This window comes from Nipponia nippon, unplaced genomic scaffold, assembly GCF_047370975.1.
Source record: "Nipponia nippon isolate SJK-2023a ecotype South Korea unplaced genomic scaffold, ASM4737097v1 scaffold_7, whole genome shotgun sequence".
NCBI classification, from domain to species: domain Eukaryota; kingdom Metazoa; phylum Chordata; class Aves; order Pelecaniformes; family Threskiornithidae; genus Nipponia; species Nipponia nippon.
In genome coordinates, this window is record NW_028262391.1 from 51,432,416 (window position 1) to 51,449,208 (window position 16,793).

The 16,793-nt window shown below is 60.5% G+C and overlaps 1 protein-coding gene across 2 annotated transcripts in view; it reads right to left on the reverse strand.

The window, feature by feature from the left end:
• The window catches only part of GSE1 (Gse1 coiled-coil protein), a 102,865-nt gene extending 95,245 nt beyond the window's left edge, over positions 1–7,620 (reverse strand). Inside the window, exon 1 of one of the 2 annotated variants that reach the window (XM_087739305.1) lies at positions 5,665–7,620. In XM_087739305.1, the coding sequence (XP_087595431.1) occupies positions 5,665–7,620 (1,956 nt within the window). The remainder of the gene's footprint in view (positions 1–5,664) is intronic. The other variant, XM_087739306.1, reaches the window with a different exon arrangement.
• Positions 7,621–16,793: the final 9,173 nt, after the last annotated feature.

Genomic DNA, 16,793 nt, shown 5'->3' on the forward strand with positions numbered 1-16,793 from the left:
GTCCCTCCGCGCTGGGAAACGGCCAAAGAGCATCCCAGGCTGCCCTCTGCGACCGTGCTTCCCGGACGGCCGAGAAAGGCCAAGTATCTGGACAAAACATCTGTCCGTCTGCAACAGCCAGAGCCATCCGTCCCTCTACCGCATCTCCCAACTTGGCTGCGGCTTCGCACGAAGGGCAGACAGGGAAGCTACTCCAAGATGCTCCAGTGGTTGCGAAAGCATTTTTGCTGCAGGGGGCCGGAGCGGAGCCGGTCCCTCTCCCGGGGGGGGCTGCGGCGGATATTTCAGGGGGTGCAGGCAGGGTTTCCTGGGCAGCACACATTTCAGGCCAACGTTTTTGGCAAGTGCCTGCAGAAGAGAGGCAACGCTCAAGCTGCCAGTCCTCCGCTCCTGCTTTTGGGAAAGGCAGAGAGAAGGCAAGGGGCAGGGGAGGGGTGGGTAAAAAATAAATATATAGCAGCCAGCTGGTGAGCTGTGGAGTCAGCACAAGGTCTGGAGGACAGGGCGGCTGGCAGCGGCGCGGGAGCCCTGGTATTTTGGACAGCTGGTACAGCAAGGTCAGCCTGGCCAAAGCAAAAGGCCCCTTTGCTGTTCCCCCCCTGCCATGGTTGAAGGACACGCACCCCCGTACGGAGACCCCGAGGGGACGAGCCACCGGCCCATGGGGTGACTCCGAAACAGCCTAAGCGGGGGGTGAGGATGAGGAGGGACGGAGGGGCGCGGATTTCCAGCCCGGCCGGGTACATACCAAACCCGCCCTGACCTCATCGGCAGGAAAAAGCAAGCAGCACATTTTCCTCGTGTTGTTTCTTTGTTTGCCATCTGGGAACACGATCCCGCGGGAGGCCATGCCCCAAGACATGAAGTCATATCACGATTATATTGCCACCTCCGTGCCGGGATTGAGATCTCATCCGAAAATGCCAGACCCGGTCGGTGTTAGCCACAGCAGGCACTGCGGAGGAAGCCGCTTTGCTGAAAGGCAACGCAAGCCTCGCTAAAAACATCTTTACACAGACATATGCTGCAAGCAAACCAGGTTTATCCCAATAAAGTTGGCTTAAAATACCTTGGCCTGATTTTGCTCTACATCCGCTAGAATTAGCGATGTCAAAAATTGGCACAAGCACAGATATTACCACCAAAGCTGGAAGCCAAAAAACTGAGATGAGTGAGACCGGCTCTGCTCCTCCCTTACGTTTAAGGGACGAGCAGAAGCCTGGTGCATCCCCTGCCACCCCTCTGGAGCCCACACACGAAGCCCAGGCTGGGGACACATGGAGGAGCCATCAGCTTGGCAGAGAAAGTGCAACCACCCAAAACACTGCCAGTCGCCAGAAGGTTTTTGGTTTGCTTCAAAATTAATAAAAGATGCAAACAAGCCAGAGGTCCTGCCTGCCCAGCCACGACCTGGGACCCTTGCTGCACAGGCTTCTTATTTCTCATGCCACGATACACCCAAATATCCATCCCCTCACCAGGAATACGGCCCGGTGCAATGCAGGAGGAGGGTCAGGCATCACCCTCCACCTCCTGGGTTTGCTTTCGTGGCATCCAGGTGTTTCTGCTGCTGCTCAGCTTCATCAGGATAACGCTTAGACGAGAACACAAGAACTCTTTGATGTTCACCCAAAACCTTTTTCAAAAGGCAAAAAGAAAATGCCCACCAACAGCTGTAAGCTCGACGTAGCATTTTGGAAAGGCAGCATGACCTTTGAAGCTTGTAACCTGAAAAAAGGGGCCAAATCCCCAGCTGAGCTAACACCACCCCTGCTGAGCGATAGATGCAGCAGACTCGGCCCCGTGAGTCTGACTGTGCCCATGCAAGGAGACTCAAGTGACCCCCACAAAGCAGGACATGGAAAACACGGGGCAATGCTCAGGAACCAGCCTGAGGACAGGGCTGGAGACACGGCAGAAAGTTCTGGGTCCTCCCAAGGAGCGGGATGGCACCAGCTGCAAATTTTGCACGGTGCCATGCAGCACCCAAAGGAAACTTGGAACAGCTTTGCTCGAGTTATGGAGGGATCTGAGAGCTTTCCAAAAACCTGAAGGTATTTACAGAAAGTTGCATGCAAGGGAAAAAAAAACAAAACAAAACCAAACCAAGCCAACGGAGCTCACTCTTACAGGTATGTAACTGCAGCGAGAACGGTGGCAGGGAAAGATGGGAAAAGTCAGAAAGGCAGGGGAAGCTCTTCCCAGTGTTGGCAGAGAGAAAGGATCGGAGCAAGCACAGAAAACCCCAGCCAGGTCAAGCACAAGCAGCCCTTGACCTGGGACCACCGGCGATGCAGCGCTTCACCCCTTAGAGAGGGCAGGAGGGCTCGAGGGGCGGCTTCAGAGGCCTCTTCAGCAGGCACGGCCGGCCGGGGACACAGGTCAGCATCGCCTCTGGACACCGGCCAAGCCTGGGCGTTTTACGGTTTATTCAAAGCAATCGACCTCTACACCTGCTCTGCTCGCAGCGGCTGCCGGTCCCGCAGCGCCCCAGGGAGCCGGCTCCTCCTGGCCGGCAGCGGGGGCTCGACAGTGAGATGCACAGACCGTTTTGCCGGATCAGGAGAACAAGGCATCGTACCTGGTGGCAGCAGCCACCCCACATTCAGGAGCCCTGCACTGATGGGGGCATAGATCTGCACGGGTCCCCCTTGCAAGGGGCACAGCTGGAGAGAAGACGCATTGTCACGGCGCACATTTGCACACCTTGGAGAGGACCAAGGGTGACAAGGCAAAGGACACCCACGCCAGGGTACCCTTATCAAAAATTGCCCATTTTTTCTCGGTGGGAGAACCCAAACCCACCCCACACAAGCCAACAACAGCGGGGTTTCTGCAGCAGCCCCTCTGCCCGCAGAGCTCACCTCCAGGAGACCCTCCTGCCGCAGCCAGGACCACAGGCACCACCACACCTCCAGAGAGCATCACCTGCCCCATTGCTCCCCACCACCAAACCAGCAGCAGAGGCACCACTCCACCCAAAATACCAGAGCCTCCACCCTCCTGACGAGCCTCAGATGTGAGATTCCCTCGTTAGCACCTCCAAGCTGTAATAGAGAGGACCTGAGCCCCATCCTGCTCTTGCTGCCCTGCTAAGAGAAGGGGCTGTGGGGGTGCCTGGTGGCATTTTGTGCATCTACCCAGTGCCTCAAACTTTGAGCCACCTGGGTCAAACACCTGCAGGCAGGACAGTAGCAAACCACCAGCTCTATGTGCGGGGGAGTGTGGAAAAGCACCTGCATTCAAAAAATGAAGTTGCAGAGCTGCCAGCAGGAATGGGAAGATGGTTTTAACCCCTCAGGCTCATTCCCTCCTGCCTGGTCCCATCTGAACAGGGACCTGGGTGTCCCACAAGGGTGAAAGGCTTGCCCAGGGTGACTTCCAGCAGGCAGTGTGGCTGAATGAGGGTACAGTTAAATTAGCCAAGCACTCTACCCAAGCATTAAGCCATGTTTTAAATAACCTTGATGTCTGTGAGGTCTCAGCCTGATGGCAAGGGTATGGAGATGGGGAGGGATAAGGCAAGAGGACCTTCTGGCCAGCCAGAGTCACCACCAGGACACGGCAGAGCCCAGCTAAGCGAAATGGTCCCCAGACCAGCCGTGCGGTGGAAGAGCTCTGCCTTGCCTCCTGCCACCCTGCCCCTTGTAGCAGCCCCTTAATTTGCTCATTAGCAAACCCGGGAACAAGAGGGAGGAACTGAATAGCATCCCTTCCCCGGGACACCCTCCGCGTCCTCCTCCTCCCCCTCCGCCTTTCATAGTCCCACACAAAAGCTTTTCAGAGCCGCTCGGGTCGGAGACAGGGCTGCAGGCAGGAGCCCAAGTGGGAGTTTGGGGCTGGGGCCAGCAGGGACGAGGACTGGCACGCCTGAGAAATGCCGGGCTCCGCAGGGGCACCAACGAAGCATCCCCAAGCACCCAACGCTGGCATCCGCACTGGGACAGAATTGCTGTCCATCATGTCCCCATAACAAGGCCTGGGGACATTAACAGGGCAGAGGCGTGAAACACCGGCTGGGGACATGCAGGTACCACCCCCCTAGGCTCTGCTGGAGCATCACCCCAGCATCACCCCCCGGGTTAGCACCGCGGGATGCTCGCCTGCCTCCCGATCCCTCTGCGGACACCAGCCAGCAACGGCTCCAGCACCTTGCACATGCCAACAGACCAGGGGACAGACAAACAGACGGGCACGGCAACCCATGCAGCCCCACACCAGCTCCGACATCCAGAAAGTCTCCACCATCTCAGACCCCTCCGCACACAGCAAGTTGTGTTGGCTGGAAGCAGACGCCCGCGCGGGTGAGCCTGAAAATACACCATCTGCATCCACGAACGACCTGCAACGATGTCGGGACCGTCCGGCTCGGGCCGACAGAGCCCGGGGGAAACCGCTTGAAAGCAATGGCTTCCGAAGGATTCCCATCGCCGGCGCCAACCCAGCCTCCCGTGCCATCCTGGCACTCTCCGCACCGGCACTGCGCATCGACCCTCTGCTGCGTGCGGCTCCTGCCCGGTGGCTTTCCAAGCAGCATCCCCCCAGCTCGGGAGCTGTCACGGCTGAACGAAAAATTATATTTGTAACCAGCCAAGGGAGAGCAACCAGAGAGAAAAGGAGCGCTGTCTTGGAAGGGCTAGTTTACATTTCTAAAGAAAATGCCAGTGCTTTGGAGAGCCGCAGGGTTCTGGCTAGGATGGAGCCAAAAGGCTTTGAAAACGAACTCAGGGATTTAGGATTCTGGCATTTTACAGAGCCCGGCCTGGGGCCTGGTTTGCAGACACAGAGCAGCGGCTCTCCAGCACACTCCTGCAAGCTGGAAATTTGGGGGTAAAAGCAGTTATTTCCCTATCCCACGAGAAAAGCAAGCTTGCAACTAGTAAACCTTTGCTCTGCCGTGCTGCTTGCTAGGTGATGCCCCCGCAGCACCCTGCATAACCCTGGCGGGAGGTGCAGAAAAGAGCAACCCGGGAAACCGGCAGCACCTGGGCGATGACACCCACGACGCCCTTCAGGGCTGCAGGGCTCCATCACGGCGGCTCGGGGGGCTGGAGGCGCGGGGGGATGCTGCCCGGGGGTCCCTCGCTGCAGGACAACCAGAGCAGCGCAGGTGGGGGGCACCCAGCCCCGAGCCTGCAGATCAGCCCCCAGGCTGCGGGAAGGGCTGGGGTTTCTCCGAGGGGAAAGCCTTTGATTAAGGCACTTTATAAAACCGGAGATAACTTGGGAAGTTTCCGATGGCGGCGGAGGCCACGCGCTCCTGTGAGCTTCCCAAGGATGCTGCCGCGGCCAGCAGGCCACCAGCCCTCCCTGCCCTCTGGCACCTTGACGGCAAGCGGTACAGGATCAGGATTTCCTCCGTGCTGGCCCCCACCTCCCTCACGCAGGGCTGCGAGCAAGCAGGCGCCAATAACACAGATAGACGCTTCTGCAACAGGACAGGTCTTGGCTCTCCCCACCTCTTGGAAGGATTTTTATCTGTTCCTTCGCGGCTTGACAGCTCCAAAAGTTCCTTGCTAAAGGCACCCCATCCATTAGCGTTCATCCCCAGGGATCAGACCCAAAAGGAGAGCATCCATCTATGTCACCGCTCTACCTCCTCCTCGATCCCAGAAGTGGGAAACACCGGGAAGGGAGGGATGGGGTCCGGGCCAACCGCCTTACCTTGGGGAGGAGAGCCGGGGGTGCCGCTGCTGCCGCCAGCAGCTCCGGCGGGGTCATGCTCTTGCCGGCCAGGACCACGGCACCGCACTCAGCACAGGCGCCAATGGTCAGCTGCTTCCCGTCATCCACCAGCAAGCTGTTGGCCACGCGGAGAGTGTAGAGGAAGACGGGGAGCCTGGCCACTTGAACCGCTTTTAATCCAAGGCATCGCTTCTTCTCCTGCCGGCAGAAGAAGCAGACGAAGGTCTCCACTTTGTATTGCCGGGACCAGGCGCTGCTGGGGTGGTGGGAGTTCCTGCCCTCGTGCTGCAGCCACTGTCCCAGCAGGTCATGGTAGCAGAGGACGCAGGTGGCTACCAGCCCAGTCGAGTCGGCCGGTCTGGCCCGTGGGGCGGGTGGGTAGACCGTCAGGAAGGGGAAAAAGGGCTCCTTCTCCCCGAATCGCCCCGGCGGGTTGACATTGAGCTGGAACTCTTTGCCGGCTCCCAGCTCAGCCCCGCAGATGTAGCAGATGGAGGTGGGACCGGGCTTGACGGCGGGGTGGCCGGCCAGGCCGCCGGGGTCACCGGCAGAGAAGACCTGGTGATACCTCCCCAGGAAGCTCTGCACGGAGGTGATGAGCTCCTCGTTGTGGCAGGCCCTATACATGGCCCACAGGTCCTGCAAGACCCCGAAGCACTTGCGGCAGCTGCTCACCTCCCAGTGCTTGTTCAGCCCCTTGGCACTGGGCGGGCAAGGCAGGAGGCTGAGGAAGGGGAAATGCATGGTGCTCTTCGCATTGCCGTTGGTGATCTTGGCCGCCACCGGCCTCGCCTCCTTGCCGCACTCCTCCCCGCAGAGGTAGCAAGCCTCGGGTGCCGGCGGGGCGCCCGCCCCGTCCTCCTTCAGGCCTCGCCGGCCCTTAGCGGGCATGGCACCGGCGTTGAGGGGCACCACGTAGAGCCGCTGCAGCACGGGCACGTTGGCCAGCTCGAAGCTTTGCCACTGCTGCATGAGGGAGGCGAAGCAGCAGGGACACACCAGGGTGCTACCGGTGGGCGAGAGGGGCTGGGCGCCCGGCGGGGGGCTGTGGAGCCAGAGGAAGGGGAAGAAGGGTGCCGGGGAGGTCTTCTCCTGCTTCTGGACGTGGACGCGGTGTTGGGTGGTGGGTGACAAGGGGCTGCCGCAGATGTAGCAGGCGGTGCCCGGCACCCAAGCGGGCCGCTCGCTGCCTTCCTCCTCCTCCTCCTCCTCCTCCTCGCTGGTGATGTTGATCTCGCTGTCCTCCGAGGAGCAGCAGGGCGGCCCCCGCTTGCCCGCCGCCGTCGCCGCCGGGGGGGTCCGCGCCGCGCCGCCCGCCCCCTCGGGCTCCGAGAGGGGCTCGGCGTCGGAGAGCTCGGAGAGGTCGGAGCCGGCTGCTGGCCCTTCCTCCTCCTCCTCCTCCTCCTCTTCCTCCTCCTCCTCCTCCTGGCCGGCGGGGCGGCGCGGCGGCGCGGCGGGGTCCCAGCCCGTCGCCCCCCGCCGCAGCCCGGCTCCCCCCGCCGCCGCCGCCGCCGCCGCCGCTTCGCACTGATGGGGCCGTTTGAGCCAGTACATGCGCTTCTCCACCGGCGTGCGGCTGCGCTCGAAGGAGTCCCACTGCTCGCCCAAGAAACAGCGGCAGACGGCGCAGACCAAGGCGCAGCCCTCCGCCGAGACGGCGCGGGCGCCGGGCGCCGGCTCCTGGTGCTGGAGAAAGGGGAAAAAGGGTCGGTGGTCGCGGGGGGGTCGCACTTGAAGCTTTAGCTCTTTGCCGCGACTGATGCCCCCGCCGCAGATAAAACAGCAGAGCGGAGGCGCCGGGGGTTGCGGAGCCCCGGGGCCGCCCGCCACCGCCGTTTCGCCGGCCGCCAGCGCGGCCATCAGCCGCTGCTTGCGGGAGAGCGGCAACGCCGCCGCCGCCGCCGCCGCCGCCGCCCCCGGCCCCGCCGCGCTCATCGCCGCCCCCGGCTCATCCCGCGGCTCCGCCGGACACGCAGGCTCGGGGGGCGGGTTTGTGGAGCGCTCCCCCCCCGCTCCCCGCTGCAGCCCGCCTCCTCCCGCCGCCGGGAAAGCAACGAGGGAAGGCAAAAAAAAAAACAAAACAAAACCCAAACCAACAAAAAATATCCCCAAACAACTCCCCCCCCCAAAAAAAAAAACGGAATAAAAGTTCGGTGCGAAAGTTTGGGTCCCGCTGGCGGCGCGGAGGAAGGGCGGCTGCCGGCCGCCTCCCGGCCCCGGCGCCCCCGGCCCGGCTCCTCCCCGGTCCCCCCCCGCCGCGACCTGCCCGCGAAGGGGGGAGCCGGGGGGAGGAACGAGCCGCCTGCCGCCCCCCCCCGCCGCCAGCCCGGCGGGGAGCTCCGGCAGCCGCCGCCGGGGGTGCACAGGGACCCCACGGAGGGGGGGGGGGGGAGGTCCAAAGCCCCCCCACCGACCGGGTTTATAACCGGCCCCACGCGGGGCTTCGCGCCCCCCCCCCGCGTTGTTCCCTCCCCCTCCATCACCGCCGTTTCACCCGCGGCCCCCTCCCCACGCCACGGCTCCCCCTCCCCAAATGCAGCGTGGAAAAGGCACCGTGTCCGCGTTCACGCCGGCGGGACGGATCCTGCACCGGCCACGGCCCTGCCCTTTACAGCGCTGCCCACCGGCCATTAACTCAGTGTCCCGACCAACGATCAGCCCCGGTAATTTATTTCACATTTAAAAAGTCCTGCTGCTGTTCCAGTTCAATACCAGATTCTATTTCCCGCTCGGTCCTAAAATGCTGCATCGCTTTGCCACTCGCTGGTAAATAGCTGATGTGTTCCCAGCCGGAGTTGGCCGCCTTTCAGCGACGCATGCAATAATCCCGGTATATCCTTACCTGCCTTGCAGCCTGTGATAAGATTTAATGCTTGTAAAGCACTTTGCTGTCCTTGGACAATAGGCACCGCGGAAGTGCAAACTGTACCGAGGTCCAGCCACAATTAAACCTGACTTATTAACCGCCCGAGCATCTAGTCAGCATACCCACCAGCCGATTAAAAAAATATATTAGCAGCTGTAAGGATATTTTTCAAGCGGTCATTTTAGGAAGAAGCCTGCTCCCAGCAGTACTGTTGAGTTTGAGTTCATGGCAAGTCACTGCCACATCCCCGGTCCTGTCCTTGCAAAGGCTCTCCTGCTGAAGGAGGGTGCTGTGCGGGATCAAACCCAAAGAGGGAAGGCGGGTAACTGCAGTAGGACGGAGGGACAGAGGGACAGGCGGGACCGCGGGCTGAACACCCGAGCCACGCGTCGGGACACCCGGCTGATGTGGAGAAGCCCCATCGTCCCCACTCCTCATCACCCCTGGTGTGAGCAAGCGCGGTCCTCGCCCTTGGGACACCCCGGCTGCGTCCCCCGCTTGGGGTTGACCAGCCCTTGATGTCATCTCCCACCCAGACCGCGGGTGACAGCGTCCGGCGCTCCCCGGCAACTGGCCGTGAGATCAAACAGATTGTGTGACATCAGCTGGAGCGCGGGCAGGGGGCAGGAGGGCTCTTCGGGGACCCGGATCCAGTTTCCACGCAGATGGCTCCGGCAATAAAGAAGCAAAGGGGAGGGTGGGAGGCGACACACAAAGCGGGGAACACGATACCTTGGGAGAACTGGCTCTACGGGGCTTTTTTCAGGGGTTTTCAGAAGACAGCAGGGCCTTGTTATATTTTATTTATTTATAGGCCTGATGTGGCGGCTGCTCTATGCACCGAGGGCGTTGGGAGGGCTGCGCGTGTCAGGGTGGACATGACTCAGATGTTCTTTAAAGGTGCATGTGGTCTCTCAGTGACACCCCTTTTCCCCGCTGGGAAGGGGCCGCCCGAGCGGGATGGGGTCCCTGACCCCGGGCGGCAGCACCGGATCGGGGAACGCTTCACCCCGTCCGTGCACCCTTCGCTGCTGCCGCCTCTGGGTTTTCCCTGGGAAGCGGGGTCTCGGGCTGCCCACGATTCCCCAGCCTGAGCTCCCCGGGGAGACGCGGCCATCGGCTCAGCCCACCCTTCGAGTGCGGCCGACAGATGCTCTCCCGCCTGCTCTGCAGATGGGCGAGAAAACAACGTGCTGCATTCAAGGACCGGAGCTCAGCAGGGCCAGACCCCCCCCTCCCCACCCTGCCCCAAAACTCCAACCCTTCCCGCTGCTCTCCAGAGGCACCATGAGCCCCCGTCTCCCCCCGTGTCCCACCGGGATGCGGGCTGCCTCGGAGCAGCTTCCCGGGCCTTGGCTGCGCACGGACAGAGCAGCTCATTTATCATCCTGTGCCGCCCCAGCCCTGCGGTTGCTGTTTGCAACAGAGAAGCTGGGAGGGAGAGAAAATTTCTCAAGTCGGCCTCGGCAAGAACTGAAAACATATGCCCTGGCGGCAAACACGTCCCCCGGGGCGCGCGGGGATCGAGGCGAGCCTAGCACAGGATTTTCCACCGCGGCTCCCGCCGGCGCACAGCCCTCCTGCTGGAGCCGGCGTTTTAAAGCGACCCGAGGGTTGGGGATGGTGACAGCCAGGTCTGCTCCCCCGAGCCCGATGCCGTGGGGATAGCAGAATGCAATGGAGACAGAGCGGGATGCGGTGCAGGATGGCTCCTCTCTCAAGCTGGACGGCTGCAGTCCAGGTTCAGGAGGCAAACATCCTCGCTGCGCCTGTCTTAGACCTCCTTGCTGGCTTGCAATGCAGAATTGTCCCCTTGCAGAAAGGCAAGCCCCAGGGACGGATGTCCCTTACGAGGCAGGGGCCGGACAGCCGCTGCGTGACCCTACTGCATCAGGACTCAGCGCCGGTTGTGCATGGTGCTGTACAAACAGCCCCGAGCAGCCTCACGGTGCGGCGCTCCCCCGGCTTGCAGCGGGCAGGGGCTTGGGATGGATACACGAGCAGCCTGCCCGGCGCTGGGGCCATCCCCATCCCTGTCTCCATTCCTGTCCCCATCCCCGTCCCCGCGGCCCCTTAGGCACTGCAGGACGGTGCCCAGCAGCACCCACCTCACAGCACACAGGGGCTTGGGATAGGTACACGAGCAGCCTGCCCGGTGCCAGGGCCATCCCTGGGGCCATCCCTATCCCCATCCCTGTCTCCATTACTGTCCCCATCCCCATCTCCATCCCTGCAGCCCCTCGGGCACTGCAGGACGGTGCCCAGCAGCACTCACCTCGCAGCACACAGGGGCTAGGGATGGATACACGAGTAGACTGCCCAGTGCTGGGGCCATCCCTATCCCCATCCTCATCCTCATCCCCATTTCTGTCCCCATCCCCACGGCCCCTCGGGCACTGCAGGATGGTGCCCAGCAGCACCCACCTCGCAGCACACCGACGAGGTGCCACTGCACCCTCACGAGCAGGCACGTGCTGCAGATTTCTCCCCCCATCCCCAGGACCGGGAGGTTAATAGGAAATTACCAACTGCTTATTCCTTCCAGCTGTTGCTGTGAGTCATCAAGTGCCTTAAAGAGCATTTCAAACAACACAGTGCCTTCGAGACAGCGTGACTGTTCCCCCAGCCACCCCTTCCGGATAATCCTCCACGGGGTCTGGTGTTTGAAAAGGGAATATTTCTCCAAGGAGGCAATTCCCAGCCGTGCACGGCCAGGGAGGCAGAACAGCCGCTGCCTGGCTGCGGCGCCTGACCAGGCTCCCACCTCCACCCGTGGGCTCCCGGCGTCCTGCTGGAGAGCAAACCCAGGCGGGGAAGGGCACCGTGGCGGGCAGCCCAGTCCTGCCGTCATCCCTGTTCGAAATCCAACCGAGACATATAAATGCCACCGCACGCAGGCAGGGGTGACGATCCCTGCTATGCCACCTGGGGAAACTGAGGCACGGGGCAGCCAGCCTGAGCACCACGGTGTCACCTGCCTGGGGCGAGGCTGGCAGGACATGGCCGCGGGACACCGGGGCACTGGCCTCGCGTTCAACGACCTTGAACTCTGTGCTCAACAGCTGTATTTTTCTCTGCAAGCTTATTTTTTTTCTTTTTTTTTTTTCTTTTTTTTTAAAAAAAAGACTGATCTCTGCACTTGGTTGGTGCTGCTTTTTCAGACAGAAAAGATAGGGCTGGCTCATGGAAATAGCCAGGATATATCCTTTACTGCTGCTTTAACCTTTCTTTGACTTTTTTTTCCTTTCATAATTGATCTTTTTTCTTCTATTCCTTTTGCTGGAAAAGCCCAGCCAGGTTTTCTCCTGCTTGTAAACTATTTCTCCCGGTCCTTCGCGCGGCCACGCAGGTGAGTTAAGGATGCTCTCAGCCAAGATCGTGGCCGGTGCGAGCAGGAACATCTGCCTCTGCGCGGCTTGGGACCTGAATTAAAAAAAGAAGATGACCCAAGAAAAGCTGCGTGAAGGCGACGGGGAGCTGTGGGGCGAGCGGAGGGGATGGAGAGGCAGCCGTCCTGTGCTGAAACCGCAGCCACAGACCAGGGCATGGGGTCTGGGGTGAGGGGGGATGCAGGGTGGTCCATGCCTGGGAGGGAGGGATGCTGCTGGGATGGTCCCCACAAGGCAAGATGGAGAAAGGTGACTCTTGGGAGAGGAGGGGGCCAGCGACAGCCACCGCAGCCCTGCGGGGACACGTTGCGGCTCAGCCGGAGCCGCTCTGCTCCGCCAAGTGCTTTCGGAGATGCTGCGGCAGAGAAATTGCTGTTCCTGCGACAGCCAGAGGACAAAGCCATCGCGGGGACGCATTCGGCACTTGGCCCGGCAGTTGCCGGTGGCTGGGTCCGACCAGGAGCCTCAGGGCCAGCCTGGAGGTGCACCCGAGCGTGCACCCGCCTGTGTGAGTGCATGAACATACGTGGAAGCGAAGTGAAGACCCAGCACCCTCAGCCCCTGCTCCGAGTCCCTGCGTGGGCACCCAGCGGCGTTAACCTTGTACCACACCTCCCGGTTCATCCCTGCCGGGGCCGGGCGCTGATTCACCCCGTGGCACCGTGCCCTGCGAGGCAGGAGGGAGCCACGTCCCCTGCAAGGCACAAGGGCCGGGTTGCTTTTTTTTTTTTCAAGGTTTTTTTTTTTTTCTCTTTTCCTTTCCAGAACGAGCTGCTCTGCAAATGCCAAGTGCTGATGCCAAAGGGCCGTGTCAACAAAGAAGAATGAGTGTGGCTGTTAGAGGCTGCTATTAAAAAAGGGTGGAGAAGAGAGGGAGAGGGGGGGAGAAAAAAAGGAAGAAAAGGTTTGTCAGTGCAAATAGTAACAGTTTGCACAGCAGTAAAAATTGGGGAGCAGCAGCCAGGCCCCCGCAGTGCCCTCAGGGGCTTACGCCAAGCAGGGACTCTGCACCCCGTGTCCTCCCCGGGGTCCAGAGGCCCGGGGCACAAACCCATCCCAGCGACTTGGCATCCCTGCTGCAGGCAGCACAAAGTGTTTTCCAAGCTCCGAGTGTTTTCCGAGCCCGTTCCGCTCCTGCTCGGCCGCTGAGCCCCGATGCAGGGAGCCGCGGCAGGGCTGTGCGTGGCATGGGCTCCCCGGCACGCGGCGGGGCAGGTCGAGGTCCTGCCGCAAAAGTGCCAGGAGCTATTTCTAGGCAAACCCTGGCTGCTGCCGAGTGGGATGGGAGGGAAGGAGCCTCTCACATGACGCCGAAGATGCAACAGGAAGACGCGGTCTCTAGTTTCAGCTTTCTATTCCCGGCCCGTTATTCACCAGTCGAAGATGCCATCTGCCCCGCCGGGCAGCCGCGGGGAGCCAGGGCCCGATCCGCGGCTGGTGGAGCTCCAAAAGAGCCAAGGGAGTTAGGTACCCTCATCCCCCCGGGAAGCAGGCGGAGGTTACAGCTCCTGCCCAGCTAAAATCCCCCTCGACGTTGCCTCTCCCCACGGCCGATATCTGGTACCCGAGATGTCAAACCCAGGCAGATGCGGCGGTGCCTGGGATGCCCAAATAGCACGGCATGGGAAAAAGCAAAACGAGCTGTATAAATGCAGAGAGAGAGAGAGATAAACAAAGGCTGAACCTTTCTCCAAAATCCAGACTGAAAATCTTTTGGAGGTTAATATGCCAGCTTACTCCATTTTTGACTTTTTTAAAAAGTATTCTAGCTTACTATTTTTGAAGCGCACCTCAGGCTTTCCTTAGCCCTGATTTTGCTCCCACATCAGCGCGCACCCTGCGTGCTCCACAACCCACCCTGCTGTGCTCGTCTCAAAAGCAACGTGAGGAGGAAGGCAAACCTCCTTGAAAGGCCTGGTGTTTAAGTATTCTTCCCCCCCCAAAAAAGAAAAATTTGGTCAAAATTGAGATGTTCCCACAGAAATTGGTATTTCCCGATGGAAAAACATTCCATCAGCAAAACGCTGACCCGCTCCGGTTACAGCCTGGTCATGGTGATGAGGCAACGCAGCTGGGAAAGGAATTAAAAGGGAGCTGGAGAGCTGCACGGCTTCACCACATCCCGCGGCCCCGGCTGCAAGCCGGCAGCAAGGACCCCGCTCCTGCCCAGTGCTTCCCAGTAGAGGGATGCGGATCGGCCGGGACAGTCGAGTTGTCAGCACAGCACCCAGCCAGCGGCACCCTGGGATCCCGGCACCGGTGGCTGTCACCCCGGCCCCATCGTCACCCCAACCCTGCTGTCACCCCGTGATGGCTCACCGGGGTGTGAACACCCACGGTCCCTGCTCCCCCAAAGCCGACTGCTGCTTATCTGAAGCTCAGGGGAGCCAAGGGTACCAGATGTCCCCAAGGATGAAGCTCTGCAAACAAACCGAGCCCAGCCTGAGCTCGTTATTGGGAACATCTTGCAGGATTTAGCGAGCTGCGGGAGGAGATTAGCAGACCAAGGGCCGGGAGCTCAGCAGGTTCACCACTGAGGCTGCAGATCAAGGGCTGCCGACGGTGTCTTCGCTCTAAGAATTGGTGGAAGTGCTTGTTTAGGAGGTTCTCCTGTGTCTTCGGGTGGCCAAGCGATGGGGGGTTTGTTTTCTTTCTTTTTTGAAGGCAGGTTGATAAACGCAGGCTGGAGTGGATGAGGAATCAATCGCCCCTTCTGCAGCCTGAGAAGAGAAACTGCTTTATTGGAAAGATTTTTGTTGGCAATAACAGGGCAGAAGCCTGCAGCCCCACGGTGGCGAGCGCAGCCCACACAGGGTCCGGCCCCGCTGTGGCAAGCACTGATGTACGGGAAAGGTGCCAGCCATGCAGGCCAAGCAGGCACTCATCACTGCCGCTGCGGGCCCACCTTCCCCGCACGGCACGGGATCCCATCAGCCACGACGGACACATCCCTTCGGACACAGGATGCAGCCATCACGCCTGGGGAAACAGAGGCAAAGGGGCTCATCTGCAGGAACGTGAGCCCAGACCTCCCAAATTCCCACAACCAGTAGCTCATCCCTTCCCTGTACCGAGCCCTTCTGCCCCCGTGCCTGTCAAGAGGCATCACCAGCCCCCAGAGCCCCCTCCCCAGCTTGGCAGGTACCTCTGCAGCCGTGCAGCCCTCCATCCTCCCGCAGCTTCCACATGGGCTGGGCACCTCCTCCTTGGCCAGCTCCTGTCCAGCCTGTCCAGTTCAAGTGCGTCCCTGCGTCCTGCTAATTGCTTTCCCAACCAAATGTGGGTTTCCAGCAGGGATTCTCCCCCTCCAGCCATGCAGATGCTCTCAGCACCCAGTGGTCCCTGCCCTGGGGACCTTCCCATGCCTCCAGCCACAGGGCGTTTAACAGCAGCACAGGACTCAGGAGCACCGGTTACGATGGGGACATTGAACCTCTTGACCTTGTGCTCAGGTTGTCTCCCAGGCAAGCAACAGCCCCTTCCCGGGAGGAATTGCGCCTGTGTGTCTCCCTCTGACTTCTGCTAAATGCATCCATCCCAAGGGACGTGCTCGCCCTGCCAGTGGAGGTGAAGCCTGATCCCAGCGGGCAAAGCACCAGAGGGGACCCGACGCATGCCCAGCCCAAAATCAGGGTGCACCAGGGATGGGGTCCCCATCCAGACCTCTCCTCATTCCTCCCCACTCCCACCCCCGCTGTACATCAACGCCAGCAACGTGAACTAAAAACAAGTTTATCTTAAAGGCTTTTTTTAAATACATATAAAAAAAATACAGCTTCATCGGAAAGGCTTTTTTTTCTTTCTTTTTTTTTTGGGGGAAAGGTTTATGCCTCCCTGGAGACCTCTTCAATAAAACGCGTTCTGGCTCTCTGAGCGTCTGACTGCAAATCAGGTTCCAGCCGTTCCCTTCCTGTGCCGACCTGCTGGAGTCGGCTGTTATTCTTGGCTGGGTGCCCCGAAGGAAGAAAAAATCCCCCCCCCAGCTCCCAGCGGCTGGGAAATGCTGATGACATGACACCTTCCAGCATTCTTCAAGGTCAAGAGGGGAGGGAGGGAAATGAAAGGGGAGAGGGGTTTTTTTTTTGTTGTTAGCGTGGGTTATTGCTTCGCTCAGGCATTTCCCTTTGATGCTCGCTCCTTGTTACACAAGATGTTGCAGGCTCGCCGTGCCGCCCAGCGAAGCGCCGGGGGTGCGAGCTCGCCCCTTTCCCCGCCAGCGAGGGGCTGCGCTCCCAAAGGCATTTTGCATTCGATCCATCTCCTGCCACCCCGTCAAGCTCCAGCCTTCGGGACTGCAGGCACCCAGACATCCCCATAGCCCTGGCCGTGCCAGCGAGGAGCCCACGGTACCTATTTAAAACCATGCAAGCCAAAAGCTGCCTCCGTGGCATCTCCCTGCGGCACTGGCACACGAGCTGCCCCATGCAAAAAGCCCCGGTCCCCCTCGGCAGGCCCCGAGTGCTGCAGCGAGCTGATAGGGGCACGCAGCATCCTTCAGGGTCCCCTGCCGCAGGACTTCTACTCCAGCAAATAAAACTTGGCACCTCTCTCCTTGAGATCCAACAAATCTCTGCTAATCCCCCTGCTCCCGGCTGCCAAATCCTCCTCCTCCCCCCCAAGCCAAGGTGCCGAGCTCTTCAAGGCAAGTTGCACGCAACCATTAATCCTCGCAACAAGGAATCATCCTTCTTGGTGCAGCCAGCACAGAGGGAGCGGGCGCAGAGGACGAGTGGCAGCGCCAATGTCGTGCACGGCCGGTGCCGGTGAGGATGCTGAACCCTTCAGATAGGTTTTGGTTCATGCCCCAACGCCGGGCTGATGTGGTGCTGCCGGAGCAGATGGCTCTGGCCGCT